General features: G+C 49.5%; 1 protein-coding gene across 4 annotated transcripts; it reads right to left on the bottom strand.

The window, feature by feature from the left end:
* Nucleotides 1-320: 320 nt before the first annotated feature.
* On the bottom strand, nucleotides 321-25,046 carry IKZF4 (IKAROS family zinc finger 4 (Eos)). 4 transcript variants are annotated; one of them, XM_010839206.1, is made up of 8 exons: nucleotides 24,965-25,046; nucleotides 16,699-16,750; nucleotides 10,395-10,499; nucleotides 9,150-9,410; nucleotides 8,013-8,180; nucleotides 5,443-5,592; nucleotides 4,861-4,992; nucleotides 321-4,144 (listed from the first exon to the last, which is right to left on the bottom strand). In XM_010839206.1, the coding sequence occupies exons 2-8, from the start codon at nucleotides 16,736-16,738 to the stop codon at nucleotides 3,384-3,386; spliced, it is 1,617 nt and encodes a 538-aa protein (XP_010837508.1). In that variant the 5' UTR covers nucleotides 16,739-16,750; nucleotides 24,965-25,046; the 3' UTR covers nucleotides 321-3,383. The 4 variants fall into 4 exon arrangements, with proteins under 4 accessions (XP_010837508.1, XP_010837507.1, XP_010837510.1 ...); XM_010839205.1 differs by lacking the exons at nucleotides 16,699-16,750; nucleotides 24,965-25,046 and adding an exon at nucleotides 13,600-13,815 and having other exon boundaries at nucleotides 4,861-4,995; nucleotides 5,446-5,592; nucleotides 10,395-10,495; XM_010839208.1 differs by lacking the exons at nucleotides 16,699-16,750; nucleotides 24,965-25,046 and adding an exon at nucleotides 13,600-13,676.
* Nucleotides 25,047-25,059: the final 13 nt, after the last annotated feature.

Raw genomic sequence — 25,059 nt, 5'->3', positions numbered from 1 at the left:
TGTTTGGTTTCCTCTCAGTCTTAAGACTTGTTCATCTTCAAAAACGTGCGAAAGTGAAAGTGAATGCTAAGTTGTGTCCGACTCTTTGCAACCCCATGGATTATATAGTCCATGGAATTTTCCAGGCCAGAATACTGGAGTATGGAGCCTTTCCCTTCTCCAGGGGATCTTCCCAACCCAGGTCTCCCATGTTGCAGGCAGATTCTTTACCAGCTGAGCCTCAAAACATTTAGTAGTTGGTATAATACGCTACAAGGAGGCCCCCCTCCCTCCCAGCAGAAAAGCAAGGCAAAGGAAGTCTGCAAAAACAACCAGGGGTGTTAAATTACTCATGTTTATTTATAACAGACCTTCAGCCAGTACAGTACAAAACTTACAGTAGTATATCTCCGTTACACAAATATTTACTTACAATATATTACATATACAAAATGCTTTGCAATAAGTCTCAAAAGCTAGTTTAACTCCTCTTGAGAAAGGAGAAAAACTCTTTAAAAAAAAAAAAAAGGAGGGAGGGGGCCCCAGAGGAAGAGGAGGAGGTGAAGGGGTAAGATCCAAGGAGACACCAAGCATAGGCTACAAATGAAACCCTGGGAGAGAGAGAAGAGAGGTGGTATTGCACTTACTTCTGTGTTTTATTTTTTCTTTTGTTCTCATAACTTCTGATTAAAAATATATATTATATATATATTATGTACACAAGGAAAGAAGCTGCCAGAAGTATTACAAAATCGCATCCGCAGCTTGGACACTGACACGAAAAAACAAAGGTCTGGAAAAGTGTCTATTTAGAAATTTTTTTGTGTGGTGTTGATTTTAAATATCAATATAAAAGGAAAACACCTCTTTTCTCCATGTGGGTTTCAATGTGTGTTTTTTCTTACTTTTTTTTTTTTATGCAAAAGGAGCTAGGAGAGAGCATGAGGATGTTTGAGGTTCCAGAGCTGGAAGGCTCTGGAAAGTAGGATTTTGTACCTAAGACCCTGGTTAAAGTGCAGTGATGGTCTGGAGAGAGACAGAGTGCCCTTCTCTCCCCTCCTTAGCACCTGGTCTTGCCCTTCCAGTCTCTGCTCTCATGGGCTCAGAGTATGGCCTCAGAGCATAGTCCTTCATGTTCCAGGAGGTTACAGGTGCCAAAACTGACAGGGAGGGGATGAGGCACCCCAAGGCTCTGATACCCCAGAAGGGACTAGTCCTTATGAGGTGTCACCAAATACACAGCAGACGCAGAAGAGGTGGTGAGGGCAGGTCTAATAGGAACGGGCTCAATAACCAGGAGAGTTGAGGGGAACCCCAGATATGAATCTCAACTCTGCTGCCATTCTGAAACAAGGAGCCAGTTCCCTGGGGGTGCTCTCAAGAAGACTCTCCCCTTCTCCAGAGACCACTCTCCTCCCAAGTGGCTCCCTGATCCCCTGCCCTTGGCAGCATCTGTTTATTGCTACATTGTCAAGGAGAAACAATCAACCCACAGTGTCCCTCCCTGACAATCTGGTTCTCTTGGGGAGACCACATAGTGGGGGAGAAGAGGAGAAAGAAGTTTTTAGGGTCTCCCTTCCCATAATAGGATAAGGTAGACTCTCTTAGAGCCCTTAAGAGCCCCAATCCCAGGGTCTGTTCCTTAGCCAACCCTTTACCATCCCCCTGAATTATCCCTGATAGGGAGTGAGAAAAGTAGGAGGCAAAAGAGCCAATAAGGAAAGGACATGTGGAAAGAAAAATGGAAGGGGATAGAAAAGGGGAGGGGGAGAGAGAGAGAGAGAGAGAAAGAAAGGACCAAGTGTTACAACTTGTGAGGTGTTCTGTTTGGTTTTTACTTTTTAATCTTTAAATATAGAAAAACAGGCTTTGGTTTGAATCTCAAGGAAGCAGAGAATGGGATGGCTGTGGCCTTGGGCAGGGAACTCTTGTCGAAAGAGACCTCCACTTGGCGGTGGAGCTATCTCCTCCTGCCCCCGTCTCACTATCTAGGTTACCCAAATAGCCAGGAGTCTCTGCAGCAGCCAGGAGAGTGCCCCCTCCTGCCCTACATCTGGGAGCTGAGTGTAGAGGGGGTAGTAAAGGATGACTCTCCCAGCTCAGTTTTGTCCATCCCATTCTTGCTGGCACAAGAGTGGAATCGGGAGAGGGGCCTATGCCCTTGCTCATCCTGGGGATAATTTTTGGTTATACTGAGAGTTAGGAGAGAGAAAAGAGACATCCTTTTCTCCCTGCCACTGATCCTAAGAACAGGGCCCAGGAGTCCGGGGATGAGAGGGTGAATCCTGCTAGGGGGGAGAAGGCAGCATGACTTGGGGGCTGAGGATACCCCCTTGTTATCAGGCAGCAACCCACCAGTTTCTCATAGGACAGGGACCTAGGAGCCCCTGAGAGCCCAAGTAGGTCACTAGAGTGAGGAAGTTTGAGAGGTGGGAGAGAAAGAGAGGAATTTTGACCCATTCCCTTCCCTGGTTCCCAGTTAGGCACCTGTGGCTCCACATGTGTCAGAGACAGAGGATTGCTGACCTAGCCTTGGCCCCTGAGAATATAAAGTCGGGGCATTCCAAGGAGAGAAAAACCACCACTGAGTAGACGGGCAGTTTGAAGAGAGTACAGCAGTGTTGGGCGTTGTTTGAGGAGAGAAGAGAGAGAGATCACATTGGAGAGGCAGATCCCGAATGTGGGCTTTGGGGAACTCTAATTCCTAGTGGGATGTCAAGAGGACCCTCAGTCCCAGGGTGCCTGGGGAGAATTTCTTCAGCCTCTCCTACTTCCAAATGAGGGATTTCTTCATTTGATCAGGAGTTGTGCAAGCTGCCTAAGGTGAGAGGGCACAAGAGGTATGGAGTACCAGGTTGAAGGGTCCCAGAGAGCAGAGGTAATGCCACAGAGCTAAGGTAGGAATAGAGAGAGCGATCAGCATCAAAACGGAAGAATCAGATACAGCAAAAGATGAGGACCTAAATCAGGAAGCCCAGGGCCTCTTAGCACTAAGAGGAGCTTCCTACTCCTGGGGCTGTTGGAGAAAGCGCAAAGAGAAAAATTAGGCCTACAGTGGAAGGGGACTGGGCAGGAAGGTGGGGGTGTGATAAGCGATATAAGTTAAAAAAAAAGAAGCAAAAGAAAACTCAACAAATTATATTAATAAATAACTCAGTGAGTATGGTGGGATGAAAGGAGAAGAGAAAAAGGAGAAAGATAAGCAAAAGACCTGTTTCATCACAACGCTTAGATCAGTCAGGGGGTAGGAGGGGCATGGGTGAGGATGGGTCAGGGTCAAGGGTGAAGTCAGGTAGCCAGTGGTGGGGGCTACACAACCCAACTGCTAGGGACATGGTGGGGGCAGGGCTAGCCTCCTGCAGGCAGGGCAGTGGAGTGGTGGACTGCGGTGGGGCAGGAGGTCACTAGCCCACCTTGTGCTCCCCCCGGACAATGTGGGAAGAGAACTCGTACCGGTCCTGGCTGTGGTAACCACAGATGTTGCACTCGAAAGGGTCTCGGAAGCCGTGGCAGCCCATGTGGATAGTGAACATGACGTGGTCCAGGAAGAGGATGCGGCAGTGCTCGCACTTGAAGGCCTTCACCGGCTCACCACTTTCACCCACCACCCGAAGCACTTCCTTGGAGGGGCCTGGGGTGCCCCGCAGTAACCCCTCCTGTGGCTTGGGGTCCTCTTTGGCGTAGGCAGGACTGGGCCGGCCCACCACAACGGCGGGAGGAGGCTGGGGTGGGGGGCCCTGAGGGAGTGACACCACCCCGCCAACTCGATCTTCGTGGTTGCTCTCTGTATCTGTGGAGTCCTGGCAGCCATTGCTGGGGGAGGCCCCAGGGTCAGTCAGGGGGCCTCGGGCCCGGTAGAGGAGGGGACCTCCATCAGCTAGATCCTCGGGCCCCTCACCTGCTTCCCGGGACCCCGGAAGCTCCAGTCGGCCAGGGAGGGGCTGCATTTGAGTGTAGACAGAGCTGATGACGGGCGTGAGTTCTGAGATGCAATTGGTGGGCGGGAGGCGGAGGGGACGCAGATGTTCGGCCCCCACGAAGGCCAGAGAACCTCCAAAGCCAGGCTCCAGGCCGTGGTGTGCCACCAGCTCCACGTCCTTCTCATAGCCGCCCGAGTTCACATCGTAGGGGAGGTCTGAGAGGCTGAAGCGCATCTGCTTCTCACCTGCGGAGAGAAGGGTCTCAGGAGGGCTGACTCTGGGTAAGTCCAAGCTCCCCTAGGATTCCTTCTTTGTAGGAATCCTACAAAGATTCCTAAAAAGGATCCTAAAGAATCCTACAAAGGATTCCTGTAAAGAATCCTTTACACCCTCCTTTCCCTGGGGATGGGTGTAACATTATTCACCACCCTTCATTTACCTCCCACAAGGTCAGGTCCTCTGTGGGGCTGCTCCCCAACCCTGGGCTATAATCTTAGAGAAGGACTTGGTCCCAACCCACTGGTCTTGAAAACTTCCTTCCTTCATTGCTCTCCATAAAGAGAGCTAATGGCCAAGGACCCCCATACACACCTTTTCTCTCTGACTCAAAGGGCCCTTCTCTCAGTCCCCATAAACTGACTTAAAGGGCCCTTCTCCCAGCCCCCATAAACAGAAGTCCTTGCCATTTTCAAAAACTGGAAAAGCCTGACCCCCAACCCTCTCCTCTTACAACCATCCTGAGAGCCCTCACCTCTGACCCCTCTTCCCCTTCGTGAGGGATGTTCTCCTTCTTCACTCCCCCCCGATTCTGGCAATACATTCTGAACACTAAGAGACCACCAGGCTGCTCTCTTCTACCCCAAGCAAATCTCCAGATCCAGCTGGTCTAATAGCCACCAGTGCTCAGATTTAGACAAGTGGTGGCTTCCAGCTGATGTCTCCTCTCCAACTGGACTCTTACCTACAAACTTCTGGGGGGTGGAACGCTTGCGTTTGGTGAGGCTGTTGGCCAAACGATCAATGAAAGTTGGCCTCTCAGAGGATGAGTGCAGCATGGAGTCTGGCACCATCTCCAGGTCCCGTATCTCATCACCTGGTGGGAGGGAGCAGGAGTGGGGTGGGGAGGGCACGACAGGCAGGAGCAGCTGAGCAGGGGAAGCAGAGGCCCAGCTGCCTTTGCCTGGAGAAAACCAGCAGGTCGGTAGCTGAGGAAGGTAATATCGGATGCCTGGGAAATGGCACTCTGCTTACTACACCCCATCTAGAGCTCACTACAGCACATTTCCGGCGATGTGGGGACAATTATATGCATCTGGCCCTTGAGTGCATACCTCCTGGGTGCTCTCTCTCTCTCCCATTAGACTGACAACATAGATGAAATCCTCCCTACCTCTGGATCTCCCTGCAGCACCCACCATGGGGCTCTGCACCAACTCAGGTGCTCGGCACATATATCTGTTTCAGAGATCCCATCCCTCTGTGAGGGTAGGTGCTGGGGTCACCCCTGTCCTGCACTCCTTGATGGTCCTGCCTGCGGCCTCACCTGATTGGCCAGCCAGAGCTTGGGCTTCAGTGCTGAGACTCTGCAGGTAGTTATGGCACCGCTCCTTGTGCTCCTCCAGGGTGCTCTGCTGTTTGTAGCTCCGGCCGCAGTAGTTGCACTTGTAGGGCTTGCCCACCGTGGGGGAGGAGACTGCAGAGGAGAGGGAAGAGAGGGCATTAGAGTCACTGCCTGCTGGAGCTGCAGAATCATCCAGGAGCAGGTATGCACGGGAGTGAGGAGGAAGGGACGTGGCTCAGTTGAGTTCTCTGGCTCATCTTTCTTTCCCCAGCTTCAGTGGCCAGATGGCTGAACCTTGAAGAAGAGAGACAATGCACTGGGATGGGAGGAGAGAGGGCACGTGGCTTCGGACTGTTGGTGGGCCTCAAGATGGCCACGTTGCTGTTCAAAGGGAGGAAGGACCCAGGGACTTTGCAGGGGATCATCCCTGGCAGGCAGGCTGGCCCCACCCCAGGATCTCAGAGTCTGGGGCCCAGACTGTGGTTTAACCTTTCCATGTGGCAGGCGGGTGTAAGGGCTGTTTATCAGACAAGGGGATTTTTTTGCTTACGAACTATCTGCTTCAGTTTGGGGGAAACTGGTGGGCTGGGGTGACAGAAATGAGAGCCCTCAGCTCTGCCAGGGTGGGGAGGGGCATGTTCACTGACCTTTACTTATATTTTTACCTCCATCCCCAGCCTGGTTTTAACTGCTCAGTTTTCTTTTTCGCTACACTGAGATATACCAAGAGAGCCCCAGAAAAACCATAACTGATACAGAAATTCTGAGAAGAGAAAAATAAATAAAATAACCAGAGGAAAGTAAAGGGAGAAAACACCAATTTTGGGGGTCTTCGTTTTTTTTTTTAAACAAAGAAGAGGTTATAAAGATTTTGTTTCCAGTGATGAAAAAAAGGTTGGGAAAACTGAGATCAACACTTCCTTTGAAAACAACTTGAGAGAGGATATTTGTGAAAGTATGTTGCCACTACTGAACAGGGAGACAGGAGAGGGTATCTTCAGGAGGCTGGTAATTACTACTGGCCCCTGCACCTACTCACATACACCTAACCTGGGCCTAGACTAAGTCACCAACTGCCTTTTTGCTCTTTCTTTGTAAACCCAAGCGGCTGGGGCATAAGATGAATGCTGCGGTCCTCGTCCACCCAAGACTCTTGGGGAGACGGTCTAACATCTGGGAGGGGAACTCCCTTTTCTTTCATATAGTGTGGGCTGTGATAGAAAACATCTCACAGAGATGAGACCCAACAGTGTATCTCTGTCCACCTGTGTCCCTAAAATGTCCTGCACAACAACATCCAGTGTCCTCCCAGCTGGCTTCGCTGTGGTTGGTAAGAATTCTAGGGGGCCAAGCCATCTTTGTTCCAAACCAGCAGGGGGAGCCACCCTTTTCCTCAGAAAAGGAGTCTGACTTGCTCGCACCTGCTGCTCACACCTGCCATTAACTGGATTCCAGCGAGGCTATAGAAAGCTCTGTGATAATAACATCTACCTTGGAATTGTTATGAGAATTACATGAGGGAGGAGACACATGTAAAATATTTGTAGATTATAATGCCTGAATCAATAATGATCTTTCTCCCTAGTTCTCCACATACATAGAGAGAAAGAGGTCTCAGTTCCAAAGTAAGAGAAGCTAGAACGAGGTAGGTGGCTGGGGAAATCTGGAACAAGAGGGTGGTGAGGTGATTGTTCTGGCCCTTTAAATCCTGGCCCAGGAGAGTTTAAGAAAAGAGAAAAAACAAGGAAAGTTTCCAAGGACAGACCCTACTAATCGTTTCCCCTCTGCCCTTCTTCCTTCCTTTTCCCAATCTTGAGCTCCCTCCTTCCTGCCAGCTCAGCTCCTGGCCTTTTCCCAAGTCCAATTCAAAAGCTTAAAACTTAAAGGCTTCAAAAGTGCTGCCTGTCCAGCTGATCCAGAAAGATGTTGACTTAACCTGTCTTGGCTGGGGCTAGGAAACCTGGTTAGTCCGGGTCCCTGGCAGTGTTCCCAACACTGACCTCCCGGCACCCTCTGGATTTGCTCTTGCCTCTAGGAAGGTGACGACCTCGTGAGATGGGAAACAGAAATGGGACACTCTTTTCCTAGGCTCCCTTTCTTCTAGTTTTAGAGGCCTGTGGAAATTTACAGGAACCAGCCGGAAGTCTCGGGGAGGACAGACAGAGGTTGCCAGAGACCTCTGGTGTTTGTGCGGGGTGGTGAAGATGGTGACAGGTGTGGGGCTGGAGCACATCAGAGTGGAAGGAGGGGTGTCCCTGGTGCTCAGAAGGGAGGGTGATGGGCCCCAGATGGTTCTGGCATCAGCATGAACATTAAAAGCCAAGTTAGGGAGGGTGACTATTGACAGCCAGGAATATCACCCATGCTCTTCTTGCTCCATGTCGCAGAGCATGGCAGATGTAAAATATCCCATCAAAGAGCCCCAAATGCCCTGGGGCCTGCTGCTCTGTTCTGGGAGTGCTCTTCCGCCCTCAGTGGTAGACACTGTAACCCTCCAATACTACAGAAGTGGCTGAGCTCTATTTACTGGGTATTCCGGACATGCGGCCTACCCGAGTGTGTGCGGAGGTGGCCAGTGAGTGCGTCGCGCCGGCGGCAGGCATAGTTGCAGAAGGGGCACTTGAAGGGCTTCTCCCCGGAGTGCAGCTTGATGTGACGCAGCAGGTTGCCCTTCTGGGTGAAGGAGGCACCGCACTGGTTGCAGTGGAAGGGCCTTTCCCCTGTGAGGGGAAGAAGAGATCACAGATGAGCGAGGGTAAGGAACCGTGAAGGTTGAACCTAGTCCCTCACCCTCTGCTCTACCCAGCCCAGGGAAGGAAGGTGCTCAGAACACATTTGCAAGGCAGGGCAGTGCCACACACACACACAAATGCTGCTTGAAAAGGACCCCTCGGGTACAGTCTCACCCTGAGAAGTGGACTAGAGGTGTGTGGCAGGGCGAAGGGTACTGGGCCTGGAATGCTGGGCCTAAGACTGTTAGCAAGAACTGAGCCCCACAGGGCCTGCTCTGCCCCAGGAGCCTGGAGCCCAAGATAACTGTGAAGAGGCTTCTGTTTTCCTTTATTTAAAAGCTCATCAGACAGGGACTTCCCCTGGTGGTCCGGTGGTTAACTCAGCGCTTCCATGGTAAGGGGCACAGGTTTGATCCCTGGTGGGGCACTAAGTTCCCACATGCCAACTGGCATAGTTAAAAAAAAACCCATAAGACAGAAGAGCCCAAACAATACCCTGTTGGACTATAGGATCCTTCTTTTTGTAAAAAAAATTTATTTATTTGGCTGTGCCCGGTCTTAGTTTCAGCCCTTGGATCTTTGCTCTTCGTTACAACATGTAGGACCTTTAGTTGTGGCATCTCTGAGTTGTGGCATGTGGGATCTAGTTCCCTGATTAGGGATCGAACCCATGCCCCCTGAAGTGGAAGTTTGGAGACTTAACCCCTAGACCACCAGGGAAGTCCCCTATAGGACACTTCTTGAGGCAACACGTCTTCTCCTCCATCACCTCCTGAGACAAACACCAGCTTGCCTTTACAACTACAGTTGAGGAAAGTGCCAGGAAATACAGGTGTTGATGGGAGTCCAGATTTCATCCCCCACCTTTTTTTAGCAGCTAGAAACAGTGCTGGGAGAGACCTCCCCTTCCTCAGACGACCCCGCATGGCCTGGGCCTGGGGCGCCTGTGGTACTCACCCGTGTGGCTGCGCTTGTGCACCATGAGCACATTGGGTCCAATGCAGACCATGCCGCAGACGTCACACTTGAGCTTGCCATTGGGCAGGCGGATGCCCCCCGGGGAGTGAGGCTCCGGCCCGCTTCCATCACAGTAGCCCAGCGGCTCTGACAAGGAGTCTTCCACGATCACACTGTCATCCTTCTCCAGGAGACGCTCATCCGGCCCCAGCAGTCTGCTCGACTCCTCATCACTGTACATCTCCACCTTGATGGAGTTGGCTGGAGGGTGGGAGCGTGTTTAGGATAGAGACAGATCAAGGAGGGAGCCTGCCCATGGGCCAAAGAGGCCCTCCTTAAGTCCCAAAGACTGTCTCCAAGCCCTGAGACATTCAGGCTTTAAGAGAAGCTGATCTCCTAAGTATCCTGGGTGGTGCTATGGGGTCTTGCTGGGACCTGAGACAACCTTTGTCCTCCTCTCCCACCCAGGAGGCAAACAGGTTTCCCGAGGAAAAAAGTTGGGGTACATGGGATGTCTTCAGTTACTGGGGAGAGGAGGAAACTAAGCGGAGCCTTTTCCTCCACTCTCTTGTCATTAAGGAAGATGTCTGGCTTGGCCCCAGGCAGGAAGCCAGGGAGTAACAGTGGCGGGAAAACGGTCCTAGGAAGATGGAGACGGCGGGCTGAAAAGAGAGCAAAACTGGAAGACAGACATAGCTCACGTTATCCTCCCACCCCATAGGACCGGACACCTCTATTCCCCTCTGTGAAAATCTGGAGGGGACTGGAGGAGGGAGGAGCCATTGAGGAGAGAGCTTTGGCTCTGGCTCTGACCTACATTCCTGGCTATTCCAACCATTTAGAGAATGTCACAGATCCAGGGCCAGCGAGGAGGGGCAGTCATGGGGACCCTGTCTGGCAGGAGACTGGCGGGGGTGAGGAGGGGATCCTTCTCATCTCTATTTCCTATCTAACTCCAGCTCATGACCACTTCCATCTGCTCAGTTCCAGAGTTTCTCTTTGGAGCCTTTACCTTAATCCCACCCGTGCCTCTTTCAATTCCACCCTAGTCACTAGGCAGTGAAGGTTCACCCTCCTCTCAGAAGTCACGGAAACCCTAGACATGGAGCTCCTTAGTGCTGTTAGGTACTCTGGGCCGGAAATCAGAGGGAGGCAGTGAGCGGGAAATGGCTGCCATGGAAGGTGAACTGAGGGCCAGACACACACTGGGTGCCCAGGGCCCGGGAGGCTGGAGGCTGCACTTACCACTGAGGGAGCGGCTGGGAGAAGAGTGCTGGCTGTTGGGGGTGCTCACTGAGGGCCCCACTGGGGCCCCGAGGAATTCCTTCTCCAGAGATGAGTCCCCGCTACCTTGGAGGAGAGAACAAGAAGGAAGGTGAAGCTGCAGCTTGAGCCATTTTCCGTCTACATCTGATCTCTTCAAAGTTCAGTTACATTTCACAAACATTTATCTTGTAGCCACGTACGAGGCAGCGTTGTATGTGGGGCACCATACCTGGTGCCCTCGCCAGCCTGGGTGCCCGGTGCTGACTTCCGCGAGCTCAGTGGCTGCGCCTTGCCCACCCTACCTTCATCTAGGCCTGAGGGGAAGAGCATCACTGCCTGACGTCCACAGGAAGCAGGGCTGGGGCTAGGCGGGCCGGGGTGGAGAGGAAAATGGGGGCCTTGCGAGGGAGGCAGTTCAGGACAGACGTTCTTCCCTACTGTTACTCTCCGGAGCCCCCGACACTGGATTCGGGATCTGCAGGAAGGGCAGCTGGAATTGTCCCTGAATCTAATGATAATAATAGTAATCATAATGATAGCAGCTAACATTAATTGAGTGCTTACTACATGCCAGGCATCATTCTATGCACTTTAAAAGAATTATCTCATTGAATCTTCACAACAACCCTGTGAAGTAAGGGCTGGTATGATCTTTAATTTTACAGATGAGGAAACTGAGGCACAAAAACAGCTCTGTTACTTGTCCAAGGTCACAGAGCTGGTAGCGGTGGAACCCGGATCTGATCACAAATAGTAAGTACCCGTGTCCTTAACCCTCACCTGTGTAGAGCTAACTGGGAGTCACTGTTTCAGAAGGGGAGACCTGGGTCCATCTCACTCTAAAATCAGCAAAAATGTAGCTATTCTAGAAAACCTCCATCTGATAGTATTCCAATCACATAGTTACTATTTGACATTCCCTTGACAGTGAAATAATCAGTGTATTCTCAATATATATGCATTTTAACTTGTTGACAAATAGCTTTGTAAAAATGCTTTCTATGAGTGTCACGTATGTTTTTAAAAATCAGATAACATACCTGAATATACGAATCACGTCTTTTAAAAAAACCCTCCTCCCCACAATCTTCTGCACAAATATACATGTGAAATACAACACACGTAGATAAACACAGACACGGACACATATCACATAGGTAGATAGACATAAAGAGAACATACCTACGGGGATAAACACTGGGCTAGCCGTCTACATTATCTGCTAACATGAACATGCATAGATGTGTGCACACAGGTCTAAATATGGAAGACACAGAGAGAGAGAGAAAGAGAGAGAAACCCTAAAATTCATCCCTAAAGTCCACCTATTAGCACTTTACCCAATTTCCCAGCTATGTACATACTTACTTTCACAAAATAAAGATTCCATTATAAAATGGTTGGAGTCTTGGGCCTGAGGCAAGAAATCCGGAACACACCCTCCTGAGGGATCCCTCTCCAGCTTTGGTCAGTGGGAAGAAAACAACCACTCAGGACTTTGGGACCATTTCCCATTCATCTCCTCTACTAAAAGTCCCATTTCCCCCACTCTAGCCCATCAAAGCCTGAGGACATTCATTCACTACCTATCGAAGAAGCCTTACGGCTTGAAACCGAGGTTCCCCAGCTGCGGCTCTTTAGATGAGCCGTGGTTATCTAAAAAAAAAAAAAAATGTTGCCCCCTATCAATACCACACACATATCACCAAGTGAGCATCTCAGAGCTGTGGGTTGAGACCTGTAGACTCAGACCCAGTTTTAAAATATGTCCTTTTAACTGAGTAGGGTTGGCTAAGGTTGGAAGGGCTGACTTGTCCTAAATCACTGGATGTTAGTAATGGGGGAAGAACAGGGCTCCGGGGCCTGGTGCTAAGTCCTTGACCCTAAAAGGATGAGTGAGGTTGCTGGAAATCCATCGCTGGTCCCAGCCTACTGGGCTGAGGCTGCCTCTTGGGGCCTGGGGCTTGATATATGGGGAAAACATCCTTAAAGGGATATTTAGGGACAGTAAGGGGAAACGTTCTCTTCAGCTCTCCCTCTTAAGGCCTGGGTACAGGAGGAGCAGGTACTTCCAGGGTCACACCTGTAGTTCAAGAGGCTCTTTGATGCCATTGCCCTCCCTAGGATACAGGTAAGAGGCGAAACAGGCTCAGGCCAGCTTTTATGGGACTAATACCTGAAATAAATCCATTTCAGGGGTTAGAAAGTCTTTGGGGGCTCCAGGGATTTTGAGTTTTAGCCAGATGGTGAAGAGAACAAGAGTCCGATTTAGGAAGTTCAGCAGTTCCTCTCTCGGCCCCAGAAAACCCAGTGAGGGAATTTCAAATGCCTGGGACTCCCGAGAAATCCCAGACTACCAAAGCCGAGAATTAGGGTTGCCCTTAGGTCTCAGAGAAATTTTCTTGGTCAAAGTCATCCTAGGTTGGCTGAATCCAAACCCCCTGGAGGGCAAAGCCAAATCATGAGGTTCACATCAGAGGAACCAGGAGGTGGGTAAAGGGCAGAAAAGCAGGAAGGAGAGAAAGGAACTGGAGCAGTGTCCCACCAGCTAGATGTGTTTCCCAGTTGAGGGGGCCCAGCCCTCGGGTCCTGCTGCCCTTCCTCCATTCCTCCAAACAGAGGGAGGAGCCAGCTGTGGGGTCCCAGAGCCTCCACGCTTTTCTGAAGGGACCTCGTCCTAACTGCTTTGCCTTCTTGACCATGGGCTCCAGGGGGCAGGATGCTAGCCCGCTGGCAGGGAAGAGTGGGGACAGGAGCAGAGAAAGATGCCCATCCCCAGCTCTATTGTGGGGAGGAGGCTGAGGCCCCTCGCATCTCAGTTCCAGGTGGAGGCATCTGCTGCCGGGGCACCCCTCTTTACCTAGGTTCTTTTATGACCCATTCCCACCCCAGCCTGTCTCGGCATTTCACCCCAGGCAGCTCTACATCTGTCCCCAAGGCCTAATCAAGATGTCACCACAAGCTCGCACTGACCAAGTCGCAGCCTTTGCTTAGCAACACCAAACACCCTTCCCCATCCTCCGCAAGTGTGACGGGGAACGCCCCTCCCCCGCTCCACACACCAGCCCCCACGTCCTCTCCCTCTCCTCAGGCTCGGGGAGTTGTTACTGAATTGGCTCCCCCAGCCCCAGCAGCAGCCCCCCCTCCCGCCCCCCTCCACTAGCCACCTTCTGCCTGAACTTACATTATCCTTCCCTTGCCGTTGAGACCCTGGGGTGCGAGCGCGGCCGCCGCCTTGGAAACGGCGAGCGAGTGCGGGTGGTGTGTGCATGTCTGCGTCTCGGTGGCAGGCAGGGGTGAGCCCAGCCACTCACCTTCCAGGAAGCGTGGATTCCTGGAAGTGAGGGGAACCGCCGTCATTTCGCAGGCAGCGGCAGCGGCTCGGTGAGCAGAGGCCCACGGCTGCAGCCAGCGAGAAGAACTCAGCCCAGGGTGTGTGTGTGTGTGTGTGTGTGTGTGTGTATGAGTGTGTGTGTGTGTATGAGTGTGTGTGTGTGTGTGTGAGTGTGTGAGAGAGAGAGAGAGAGAGAGAGGGTGCGAGAGGTGGGGGGGAGAGAGAGAGAGGGAGAGAGCGCAAGCAGCACACGCTTGAATGTGCCTGGGGAGGGGGCTGGAGAGAATGTGTCTGTGCCTCTGGTGGGGGGGTCGCTAGGCTACAGCATCCCTTTCTCAATACGGTGAAGGGCTTGGGGTGGGGGGTGCACAGGGAGGGAGGCAGATGCTGCTGCCCTCGTGCCCAGCAGACAAAGAGGAACTGCACAACAAATGCCTGAGAGACACAAGAGTGTGTGCAAGAGAGAGAGGGAGATGGATGGGCCCGCGGGGTAGGGAGAGAAAGAGGGGGGCCCCAGGGAAGGCCCAATCCTTTGCCAGCTGGGGAAGACAAGGCCTCAGAGGTCATGGGGCCCAGGACAAGGGGCAGCTTCAAGGCTCCAGATCAGCAGAAAGCCCCTCCCCCACCGAACTCAGGCCCTTGTCTTCCCTCCTTTTCTTCCTCCTCCAGGAGGGAGGTCGCTCTCCAGATTGGGGTGGGGTGGGGTGGGCGGGACTGACAGCCTCCCCCTTCCCAGCAGCCAGAGGGCCCTGCACAGTCTGATCTCGGGGCTAGTGTTGCACTGTGGCCTGGAGCCCTTTCGGATCCCAGGCAAAGTGCTGGTCTGGTCTCCCCACCTCCCATCCCCTCCTGTGCCCCTGGGGCCCCAGCCGCCGACAGCCCTGGATGAATCTGCCCTCCATCAAGACAAGGCCTCGGCTCCCTTCCCTTCCAGAAGAGCTGCTCACGGCCGTGCTGACCTACTTTGGAAGACTAGATTTTCTGATTCCAAGAATTAGGGGATGGGAGGGGCTGGAAAACTTTGGGCTGCCTACCTCTGGACCCCTTTCTGCCAAGGTTCCCTTAAACATTTCACAGTACCAGAAAACATCGAACAAGCACTGCTCAGTCAATTAATTGCATGAGCTGGGTTTGAGCAACTCAGTTTCCCTAGAAAGATAGGGAGTGGGGGCGGGGAGAGCATCTGTGTGGTAAACGAATGGACTCTCCTTTCTTCCCTCTCTCCCCACCCCACTGCCCTCCCCCAACCCCAGGGAATGATCTTTCCAAAGAAAGAGATAAGGAAGGAAGAGGTGGACTTTCTGTAATTGGTTCTGTGCGGCGAAAACCTCTTTGGAGAACAGGAGAGATTCCCCCTTCATCAGTTGGCCAGGCAAGGGAAAGTCCCCGGGTATAGAGGCAGAAGAGTGGTGGTGACCCTCCGCCATGCGCTTTAGGGGGTGCACACTGCGACCTCTCCCACCGCTTCCCCATCAGTCCAGGAGAGATGGCTCAGCGCAGGGCAGGGGTGCGGAGGCAGCTCTCAGGAGACCCTCACATGGACTGTCTCAGCCATGTCTGGTCCTGCAGGGGTTGCTTTTCAGAGCTCATGTTAGCCCTTCCTTGACTCCCGGCCCCCCTCCCCCAGTCCCCGTCCCTCTCTATGGTAGCTGCTGACATCTAGAATTCTCAAAACACAGGTGAGTGGTTTCTGGCCTCCACTTTCATTCAAAAACAATCCTTTGCTGAGGACTCTTCTCATCTAGGAAGTGCCAACTTGCTGAAAGCTGGGAAAGCTTGGTTTCATAGCACAGTGATGCTAATACACTCAGTTTTCTTCTAATATCCAACGTTCTCCAGGGATAGGCTGAAAAGTGCTCCGTGGGTATTTCCTCAGCCAGCTTCCCAGTTTCTCACTTGCCTGCCTTAGGGGAGGGACTAGTTTTCCTCTGAGTGTCCTCAGCTCCAAGGCAGGGTCCTGAGAACAGGTGTTGTCCAGCATGTAGCAGGTATCAATGCCTGTACCAATCCCAACTCCTTCCCTCCTTAAGTGAGAAAGGGGTCAGAGTCAAATTCTTACTTTGACATTATGTGGGTGCTGCCAATAACTCTCATATGTGTATCTGGCCCATCTTGCAATCTCCCTTTTTATCCATTTTAGGGATATGAAAGTATCCCTAAAAGCCATCCATACTACAAGCTGGGATCTCTTCTGCCTCATAAGAGTATTTGGCAGGTATAAAAAGCTTTATGATCATGGAAAAGATAGGGGGAGAATTGGTCTCCCTCTCTCTCTACTTCAAATGTGTAAGCTCTTGGCCCACTGGCTGAATTCAGACTATAGACAAATTTGGCTTGCCCCATGGAACATTTCTTAAAATACAAATTATTATTTTTAAAGGGAGACATTCCATATAAAATCCTGATTTCTGATTTCTTTTGAAAAACTGGAAGCTTTGGCCACACTGGATACACATTCCGGTGGACCCTGCAGAGCTGTTGCTCCTTGAGGAAGGACATGTACTCTCCAGCCCATGACCATCCCCATCACTTTCTTCTGCTCATTATCTGAGCCCAGTTCACTCTGTTACATCCTACCTGGCCCCTTCAGGCCTTTGAGGTTTGAAACCCTGGGTGTCATGTTTGGTTAGTGACCTCGGCATAGGAGAAGGAACCAGATCTTGCTTCCACTACTTTGTTTCAAATCTCTTCTCTCTAGTAGTCTCCACTCACAGTACCCCTCTTATTTCCTTCCCCTGCTCCTATCCTCCAAGAAGTCTGGGAAGAGAATCACTTTTTAGGGAAAGTAAAATTAACAAAATAAACCACTCTATCTAGCACTACCAAAAGTGACAGTTCCAAGACTGCGATGCACTGGGAGGTCACGTGCTAAGCTGAAGGCTCTCCACTCTGCTCCACAGGAGAGCGCGCTCCCAGCCCCTGACAAACAGAAAGCACAAGAGGACATACCAGACATATAGGAGCGGCCATTGCAGTCTTCTATGTCCATCTTAGAGAGACTCTGCTGGAAGAGAAAACAGCTACTATTAGAAGCCAGATCTGGAAAGGGAGTAGTTTTTCTAACATCCTGGAGTTAGCAAGAACCCTAAAGGACTACTTAAGTGTGCTCTGACCCTATTCTAACAAAGCAAAACCTCAGACTTTGTCCTGATGACAAAGACGATGTACCCTGACTTCCAAACCCCAGGGTCTCCTCCAACCCCCAACTTCTGCAGGCTTCCCCAGTCTCTCAGGTGGAAACGCTGTCTCATTCCGAACTGGTCCCTGATTGTGTTGTTTGGAGAGTAGACCCTCTCTCTATAAGTGAAGCTGATGGTGTAGGAAAGGAGACACGTTACAGCTCAGTGCTCATCAGGCAAAGAAACAACCCCACAGAGTCGCTACACTTTGTTAAGAAGGGAGTAGTAATCTAAGAAGTTTAGATCCAGTCATTCAAGGGAAACATGTTTGGGTGGGCGGAGGAAGGGGGACGGGAAAGTAGAAGATAGAGGAGAGTGGCCCACCTCAGGTTCAGAAAGGGGACATTAAATCCTTAAGTGGTTTCTTCTTACTTTTTGTCAATTACTTTGCTACCTTTATTTTTTTTAAAGGGGAGTTGAGGGGGGACCTGAATTTAAAATGCAGATTAGTCTATTTGAGGGAAGGCAAACAGTAATTGGCAGTAGAGTATTAAACAATCCAGAAGTGAGGACAATTAAAAGTGATAATTTGTTGCAATGAATTATCTTCTTAGGAGCCTGTGGGAGGAGAAAAAAAAAATCCCTATTTGGTAGAAATTTACATACATCCATCTCCTATCTAGAACAATAGTAGATGTTCAGAGCAGTGGAATTCATCCTTACATTTTCCAAAAAGTGAAAACCAAAAATGCAAAATTTTGAGAAAAGTCTTTGAGAATACTAGCAACAGTCTAGAAGAATGGAACTTAAAGTTTATTAAATAAGCAAATATAGTAGTAGCATTGACTGAATAGGGCTTCCCTGGTGGCTCAGCTGGTAAAGAATTTGCCTGCAATGCGGGAGACCTGGGTTTGATCCCTGGGTTGGGAAGATCCCCTGGAGAAAAGAAAGGCTACCCACTCCAGTATTCTGGCCTTGAGAATTCCATGGACCATACAGTTTATGGGGTCACAAAGAGTTGGACACGACTGAGTGACTTTTACTGCTGCTGCTGCTGCTGCAGCACTTCAGTCGTGTCCAACTCTGTGTGACCCCATAAATGGCACCCACCAGGCTCCACCATCCCTGGGATTCTCCAGGCAAGAACACTGGAGTGGGTTGCCATTTCCTTCTCCAATGCATGCAAGTGAAAAGTGAAAGTGAAGTCGCTCAGTCATGTCTGACTCGTAGCAACCCCAGGGACTGCAGGCAACCAGGCTCCTCTGTCCATGGCATTTTCCAGGCAAGAGTACTGGAATGGGGTGCCATTGCCTTCTCCACTACATACATCTAAAATTGCTTCCACCAGTCATCTAATGAAAAATAAATACCCCAGGGGCAGATTTTGGGGAGCTAGAGTGGGGCAAGGAGAAGTAAGAAGGCCTTCCTAAATGAACAATGCAAAGAAATAGAGGAAAACAATAGAATGGGAAAAACTAGAGATCTTTCCAAGAAAATTGGAGATATCAAGGGAACATTTCATGCAAAGACAGGCACGATAAAGGACAGAAACAGGAAGGACCTAACAGAAGCAGAAGAGATTAAGAAGAGGTGGCAAAAATACACAAAACTATACAAAAAAGGTCTTAATGACCTGGATAACCACGATGGTGTGGTAACTCACCTAAAGTCAAACATCCTGGAGTATGAAGTCAAGTGGGCCTTAGAAAGCATTACTACAAACAAAGCGCTAGTGGAGGTGACAGCATTCCAGCTGAGCTATTTAAAATCCTCAAGCTGATGCTGTCAAAGTGCTGCACTCAGGACTGCAAAAGGTCAGTTTTCATTCTAATTCCAAAGAAGGACAATGACAAAGAATGTTCAAACTACCATACGATTGCGCTCATTTCACATGCTAGCAAGGTTATGCTCAAAATCCTTCAAGCTAGGCTTCAGCAGTACATGAACCAAGAACATGCAAGTGAACAACCTGGGTTTAGAAAAGGCAGAGGAATCAGAGATCAAATTGCCAACATTTGTTGGATCATGGAGAAAGCAAGGGAATTCCAGAAAAACATCTACTTCTGCTTCATTGACTACCCTAAAGCCTTTGACTGTGTGGATCACAGCAAACCGTGGGAAATTCTTAAAGAGACAGGAGTACCAGACCACCTTACTGTCTCCTGAGAAACCTGAAAGTGAGTCAAGAAGCAAAAGTTAGAACATTACATGGAACAACTGGCTGGTTCAAAATTGGGAAAGGAGTACGTCAAGGCTATATATTGTCACCCTGTTTATTTAACTTCTATGCAGAGTACATCATGCGAAATGCCAGGCTGGATGACTCAGAAGCTGGAATCAAGATTGCTGGGAGAAATATCATATCTGGATATCAGATATGCAAATATATCACTCTAACAGCACAAAGTAAAGAGGAACTAAAGAGCCTCTTGATGGGAGTGAAAGAGGAGAGTGAAAAAACTGGCTTAAAAACTCAACATTCACAAAACTAAGATCATGGCATTCGATCCCAGACTTCAGGGCAAATAGAAGGGGAAAAAGTGGAAACAGTGACAGATTTTATTTTCTTGGGCTCTAAAATCACTGTGGACGGTGATTGCAGCCATTATATTAAAAGACACTTGCTCCTTGGAAGGAAAGCTATGACCAACCTATACAGGGTATTAAAAAGCAGAGACATCACTTTGCTGACAAAGGTCTATATAGTCAAAGTTATTATTTTTTCCAGTAGTCACATATGGATTTGAGACTTGAACTAAAGAAGGCCGAGCACCAAAGAGTTGATGCTTTTGTATTGTGGTGCTAGAGAAGACTCTTAAAGAGTTCCCTGGACTGCAAAGAGATCAAACCAGTCAATCCTAAAGGAAATCAACCCTGAATATTCATTGAGAGGACTGATGCTGAAGCTCTAATACTTTGGCCACCTGGTGCAAAGAGCCAACTCACTGGAAAAGACCCTGATGCTGGGAAAGACTGAGGGCAAAAGGAGAAGGGGGCATCAGAGGATGAGACAGTTAGATACCATCACTGACTCAATGGACAGGAATTGAACAAACTCTGGGAGATACTGGAAGACAGAGGGCGTGCTACAGTCCATGGGGTTGCAAAGAGTTGAACACAACTTAGTGACTGAACAACAACAGAGTGGGGCAACAGAACAGCCTGAGCTGCTATCAGGATTCTTGGGTCTCTTTGAAGGATCTCACTGAAGCAAATGGGTGAAAATTTGGTTTGAGTGTACTACTATATTGACTGAGGTGAGGGTGGGGGGTTCTGGAGGGCACATATCAGGAAAGCATCTATTATTCTGTTTCACCACCACCACACCCCTTATCGTTCTTGTCTAGTGCTGAGAGATATCATGATCTAAAAAGTCTCACGAGAAAGCCTGAGACATGGGGCTTTGCTTCACTTCACAAAGCAGTTCTCCCTAGATTTCATTAGAGAGATTTCTAGTCTCACCTAGGAAGCCTGGATGTGGAAAAAAAAATTCTCTAGGTTTATTTCCAGCTCCTTTTTTCTTGACATCCTCCCTGGTATGGACTGAGCTTTGGGACCAGACTGCTAGACCATGCCAATAATAAGTGGCTCCTTGAAGGGTCTCTTAGGGGCAATGATGAGAAGAGCCCAAGTCCACAGTGGCTAGTGAACTCTCTGGAATTAGCCTAGAACTTCGGTAGTTAGAGATGCAAATATGAGGGAGGGCCTTCCCATACTCATGGGATCCCTTTCATTTCCGAATCATTAGCTATATAATTGCCCTTTGGGATTTTGTAAAACTCAGGATGCCACAGGTTATTTCCCTCACACACACACACACACACACACACACACTCACACACACACACACACACCCCCCCCAATGCAGGAGAAGCAAGAGTGAGCATGTTTTTCTCCATTTTCTGCTTGGAGAAACTGAGGCTCAGAGCAGATAAGTGACTTGTCTTAGGGCTCACAGTGAAGCTGGAACAACGAAAGGAACCCCAGTTTCCTGTCTCTCTGAGGTGTGCTCTTTCCATTAAACCGTCTTACTTCCTTTCTTAAGCCAGGGTACTCAATGCCTTTGGATTTTCTTGCTTTTCCCTGGTTCTAGTATCAATTTCCCTGGTTCTTACATCTTTTCCTTTGCTGTGATCCCCATGGGAGTGGGGTCTGTTACTTAAAAGAAAAAGCCAGTTCAGCAGGCTCTACCGGGAGAAACATCCTAATGGGATTGTGTGTTTGTATGAACCCGGAGCTAGAAAGGCACTAGGTGGGCAGAGCAGTTGAAGCATAGAATTTCAGTTAGTACTGGCTCAGGAAGTGCATCTCATTTTTGGACACCTGTCCAAATGGTCTTAAAACAATTTCCAGAAGGGTCTGAAGGAGTTGTTTTCTGAGTTGAACTTGATTCCTAGAAGTAAACTGAGCTCTTCTGCTTCAAAATTGTTCTCAACAGGTGCTCTATGACACATCTTGGGCAAAATCAGTCTTTAGCTGCCTCCAACTGGTCTAAATGCCAAGTTGGGAGCCCTGGGAGTGGGATGGAACTGAGATTCTGCTGCTCCTGATTCTGGTATTCTGAGAGCCAGGAGCACATCAAGAGATGTACTTCACTGTTTGCTCAAATCTCCAGGCAGCATATCCGTCTCCACCTTCCCATTCCCGGCTCCCTGGCCTGCCAGGCCTCTCCTTAGAGGAACTGGGTCAAATTAGGCAGTGCAGATTGGAGACACACCAGAGGGGGAGGAGGTATAATGTGAGAGAAATTAGCAACACAAGATAGGCTTAGTTCAAAGATCTCAAAAGGAAACTGACTTTACAGCAACACAGACATCATTCAGTGATGGAGGTAGGCATATATGTACTGTAAATTCAGTTCAGTGAGCTGAATACAAAGTACCTAGAAACAGCCAGCTTCCCAATTTAAAAGGAAATATCTCTGTGAGGAGGGAGGAAAGGTTGGTCATTGTAACCTGAGACAAAGATTTTCTTCCTTGTTCTTTCAAATGCACCTGGCACCCTAAACAGAGCCCTCCAAGGCCCTGGCTTTCTCTCATCAACATAATGTTGCATTTGAACAGGAATGGGCAGGAACAGGTATTCCCTTCTAGACAGAAGATTTCCCACCACACTTCCTGACAAGCAGCAACTGAGACCAGTCCAAGGTCTGACTTCCAAGGTCAGGCTTCAGCTACCATCCCCATCTCCACAAAAACATACCCACAGCTCTAACTATTGGTGACAAAAATATCAGAAAGTCAAGTTTTCTCTATGTACTGGCTCTGAAAGCCTGAAATAAGGTGGACATCACAAGTAATGAAAGCTCTTCAAATCCTCCAAAGAATCCTGTTTGACCCAGTGATACTCCAAAATTGGAATTTAAAACACACTCCATGTGGCTTCATGGGTAGAAAGGTAGTGACAAGGATGTTGCTGAAAAATGCAGGTGGAAGTGGAGAGAGGGCTAAGTCTCCATGTCATCCTTTTGGTTGCAGTAGGGAGAAGGGGAATTTTTTTCCTTTGGTCTCACTTAGGATCTGAAGTGAAGCCCAGGGATCATTATTATTTTTAAAATATTTATTTATTTGGCTGCACCAGGTCTTAGTTGTGGTATGTGGGATCTTTGATCTTCCTTGCAGCATGTGGAATATAGTTCTCTGACCAGGGGTCAAACCCAGGCCCCCTTGGGAGCGTTGAGCCATAGCCACTGGACCACCAGGGAGGTCCCTCCCCAGTGATGATGATGATGATGATTTTAATTTTTATGGAGGTTTAGTTGATTTACAATGTTGTGTTAGTTTCGAGTGTACAGCAAAGTGAATCTCTTACACATATATCCACTCAGTGGGCAGCAAAGTCATTATGTTTTGTGCTTGAGAAGTCAACATCTGTTGAGTAGAACAAGATATAATTCTGAAGCTGCCAAATTGAGGGCATCTCCCACCATCCTGGGGCCCACCCCAGAAGGTCCACTGAGACCTCTTCTGATTCCCAATGGTAAGGCTATTTTCTTTTATAAAGACTTTATCTCAGGAGCCACTAGTTTGACTGTTCTTGTGATCCAGGGAGCTGTCTGGATTCTCTGAATTAGGCTGTAAGTGGGGAAGGCCGAATACCGCATACCGCATACCCCAAAGAAAGATTCACTGATCTACTGGCAGACCCATGAGGAGATGAGGAATTCCTGGCTGGACATTTCACATACCCTACCAAATAAGATGCCACACCCAGAGTGTCTAATTTGGCCTTTTATCTGGTCTTGTCCTCAGAATTTGAGTTATCTTAAGTGGAAATATTCTAGGTAGTTAGACACCTGTTGTTAATGCTTCCTAAAGTGGCTCAGATAGTAAAGAATCTGCCTGCAATGCAGGAGACCCATGTTCAATCCCTGGGTCAGGAAGATCCCCTGGAGAAGGGAATGGCTACACACTCCAGTATTCTTGCCTGGAGAATTCCATGGGAAGAGGAACCTGGCAAGCTACAGTCCATGTAGCCACAGAGCTAGACAAGACTGAGCGACATTTTTTTTTTTTTTCTCCCAAGGAAAAGTAGCAGTAAGGGGAAACAGTCAGGCCTCAATAGTCTTCTGTTTGGTCATGATATTGGAAGGCCTAGAGTTGATGTGTGAGCAAGTCACAACCACACCAGGCTCACCACTGATGCTCTGAGGGCTCAGACTGGAGAGACTAGGGTAAGCTGGAGCTCTCAAACATGTAAGTGGGGGTGTTTAAGTCACAACAGTAGACAGTTTTGGAGAAGGAAATGGCAACCCACTGCAGTATTACTGCCTGGAAAATCCCATGGATAGAAGAATCTGGCACGCTACAATCCATGGGGTAGCAAAGAGTCAGACAAAACTGAGGGACTTTCACTTTTTTTTTTCCCCCAAGGATATGAACATGTACCTTCACACAGGCAAGGTGAACAAGTAGCAGTAAGGGGAAGTAGCCAGGCCTCAACAGACTTCTGTTTGGTCATAATATTGGAAGGCCTAGAGTTGACCTATAAGTCACAATCATACCAAGCTCACCACTGATGCTTTGAGGGCTCATACTGGGGAGACTGGGGCATAGCTGGAGCTCTCAAATATGTAAATAAATGGAGGTGTTTAAGTCACGACAGTAGACAATTTTCCTTTATAAGAGAAGGGACTGAGGTGAAAGAAGTTGTTCAGTGTTGACACACTGTGGTTGGTGATATATCAAATCTTCCTGGAAGCAGAGTCAGTAAATTCATGACCTTGGGGGGTACCATATTTTCTAAATATCTCCTATCTAAAGTCCCATGTTCCCATTAAACATTGTCACTAGACAGGATCACTCATAGTTTTTTTTTTTTTTTTAAAGCACAGAAATCAAACAATGAGATTCTACAACTCTAGCAAACTGGGGTAAGAAAATAACTGGGATGGGGCTGTGTGAGGAGGTACAAGGAAGGCTGTTTTAGTTTAGACTTGCTTCCCAGGTCTGTTTTTCTCTCTGGTTGTCTGCCCCAGGACTTCTGCCTGTTACATTTCTTTCTTAACGCTCCTATGCAATGAATCTCTTCCTTCCCAGCCTTGCTTCTCAGGTTCCCCGGAATTCTCACCCTGCATAGTGCCGCACACAGCACTTTTTGCTCCACCCTAAGTTTCTTCTCTACCACTTGTTTCTCCCACTCTGCTCATTGCCTTCCCATTTAGGCCTATGTCTTTCTCGCTAACCTTCTTGACCGACATCTCCCCCTAGCCACCCGCAGCCTCTTGCTTCTTTGCCAAAGTACCCAGTCTAATCCTTTCTCCACCCTATCCTTCTATTCTACCCCAGCCTCACCCAACGAAGGAGCGTCGCGCACGCCAGGTCTTGCCTGTCCTCGGTTCTCTGTTTTGACCCATCTCCCGCCTTTTTAGGACGCCTAGGTCCCTGCTACATCCCTGTCAATCTTATGGCCTCGCGCCAACCCCTACCCCCCACCGCCAGCTTCCTCCCTTAGGCCTCAGCCCACCCAGCGACCCTCTCCCCACCAGGCCCCCGCCCACGTGTCCCCCTCCCTTCACGCCCAGGCCCCTCAGGCCCCGCCCCCGCCGGCCGAGGCCCCGCCTCTCGCGCTTCGCCCAAACCCCGCCCCTCACTCACCTGAGGCAGCTCCGCGCGCGCGCAGGATGGGGGGGTGAGGGAGAGGGGACGGAATTGGGAGAGAGGGAGGCGGGGCAGCGGGGGTCCCCCACTCT

This window comes from Bison bison, unplaced genomic scaffold, assembly GCF_000754665.1.
Source record: "Bison bison bison isolate TAMUID 2011002044 unplaced genomic scaffold, Bison_UMD1.0 scf7180017864115, whole genome shotgun sequence".
Classification (NCBI taxonomy): Eukaryota; Metazoa; Chordata; class Mammalia; order Artiodactyla; family Bovidae; genus Bison; species Bison bison.
Note: the sequence above shows the minus strand (reverse complement) of the source record. Positions and strands in the feature narration are given on the sequence as shown.

Coding starts and splice junctions, on each gene's coding strand:
- IKZF4 (XM_010839205.1), bottom strand. CDS start 13,775: ATGACGGCGGTTCCCCTCACTTCCAGGAATCCACGCTTCCTGGAAGGT. Junction 10,496..13,599: donor AACGGCAAGGGAAGGATAAT/GTAAGTTCAGGC, acceptor CCTCCAAGGTAG/CGGGGACTCATCTCTGGAGA. Junction 4,996..5,445: donor CCAAGCTCTGGCTGGCCAAT/CAGGTGAGGCCG, acceptor GCTCCCTCCCAC/CAGGTGATGAGATACGGGAC.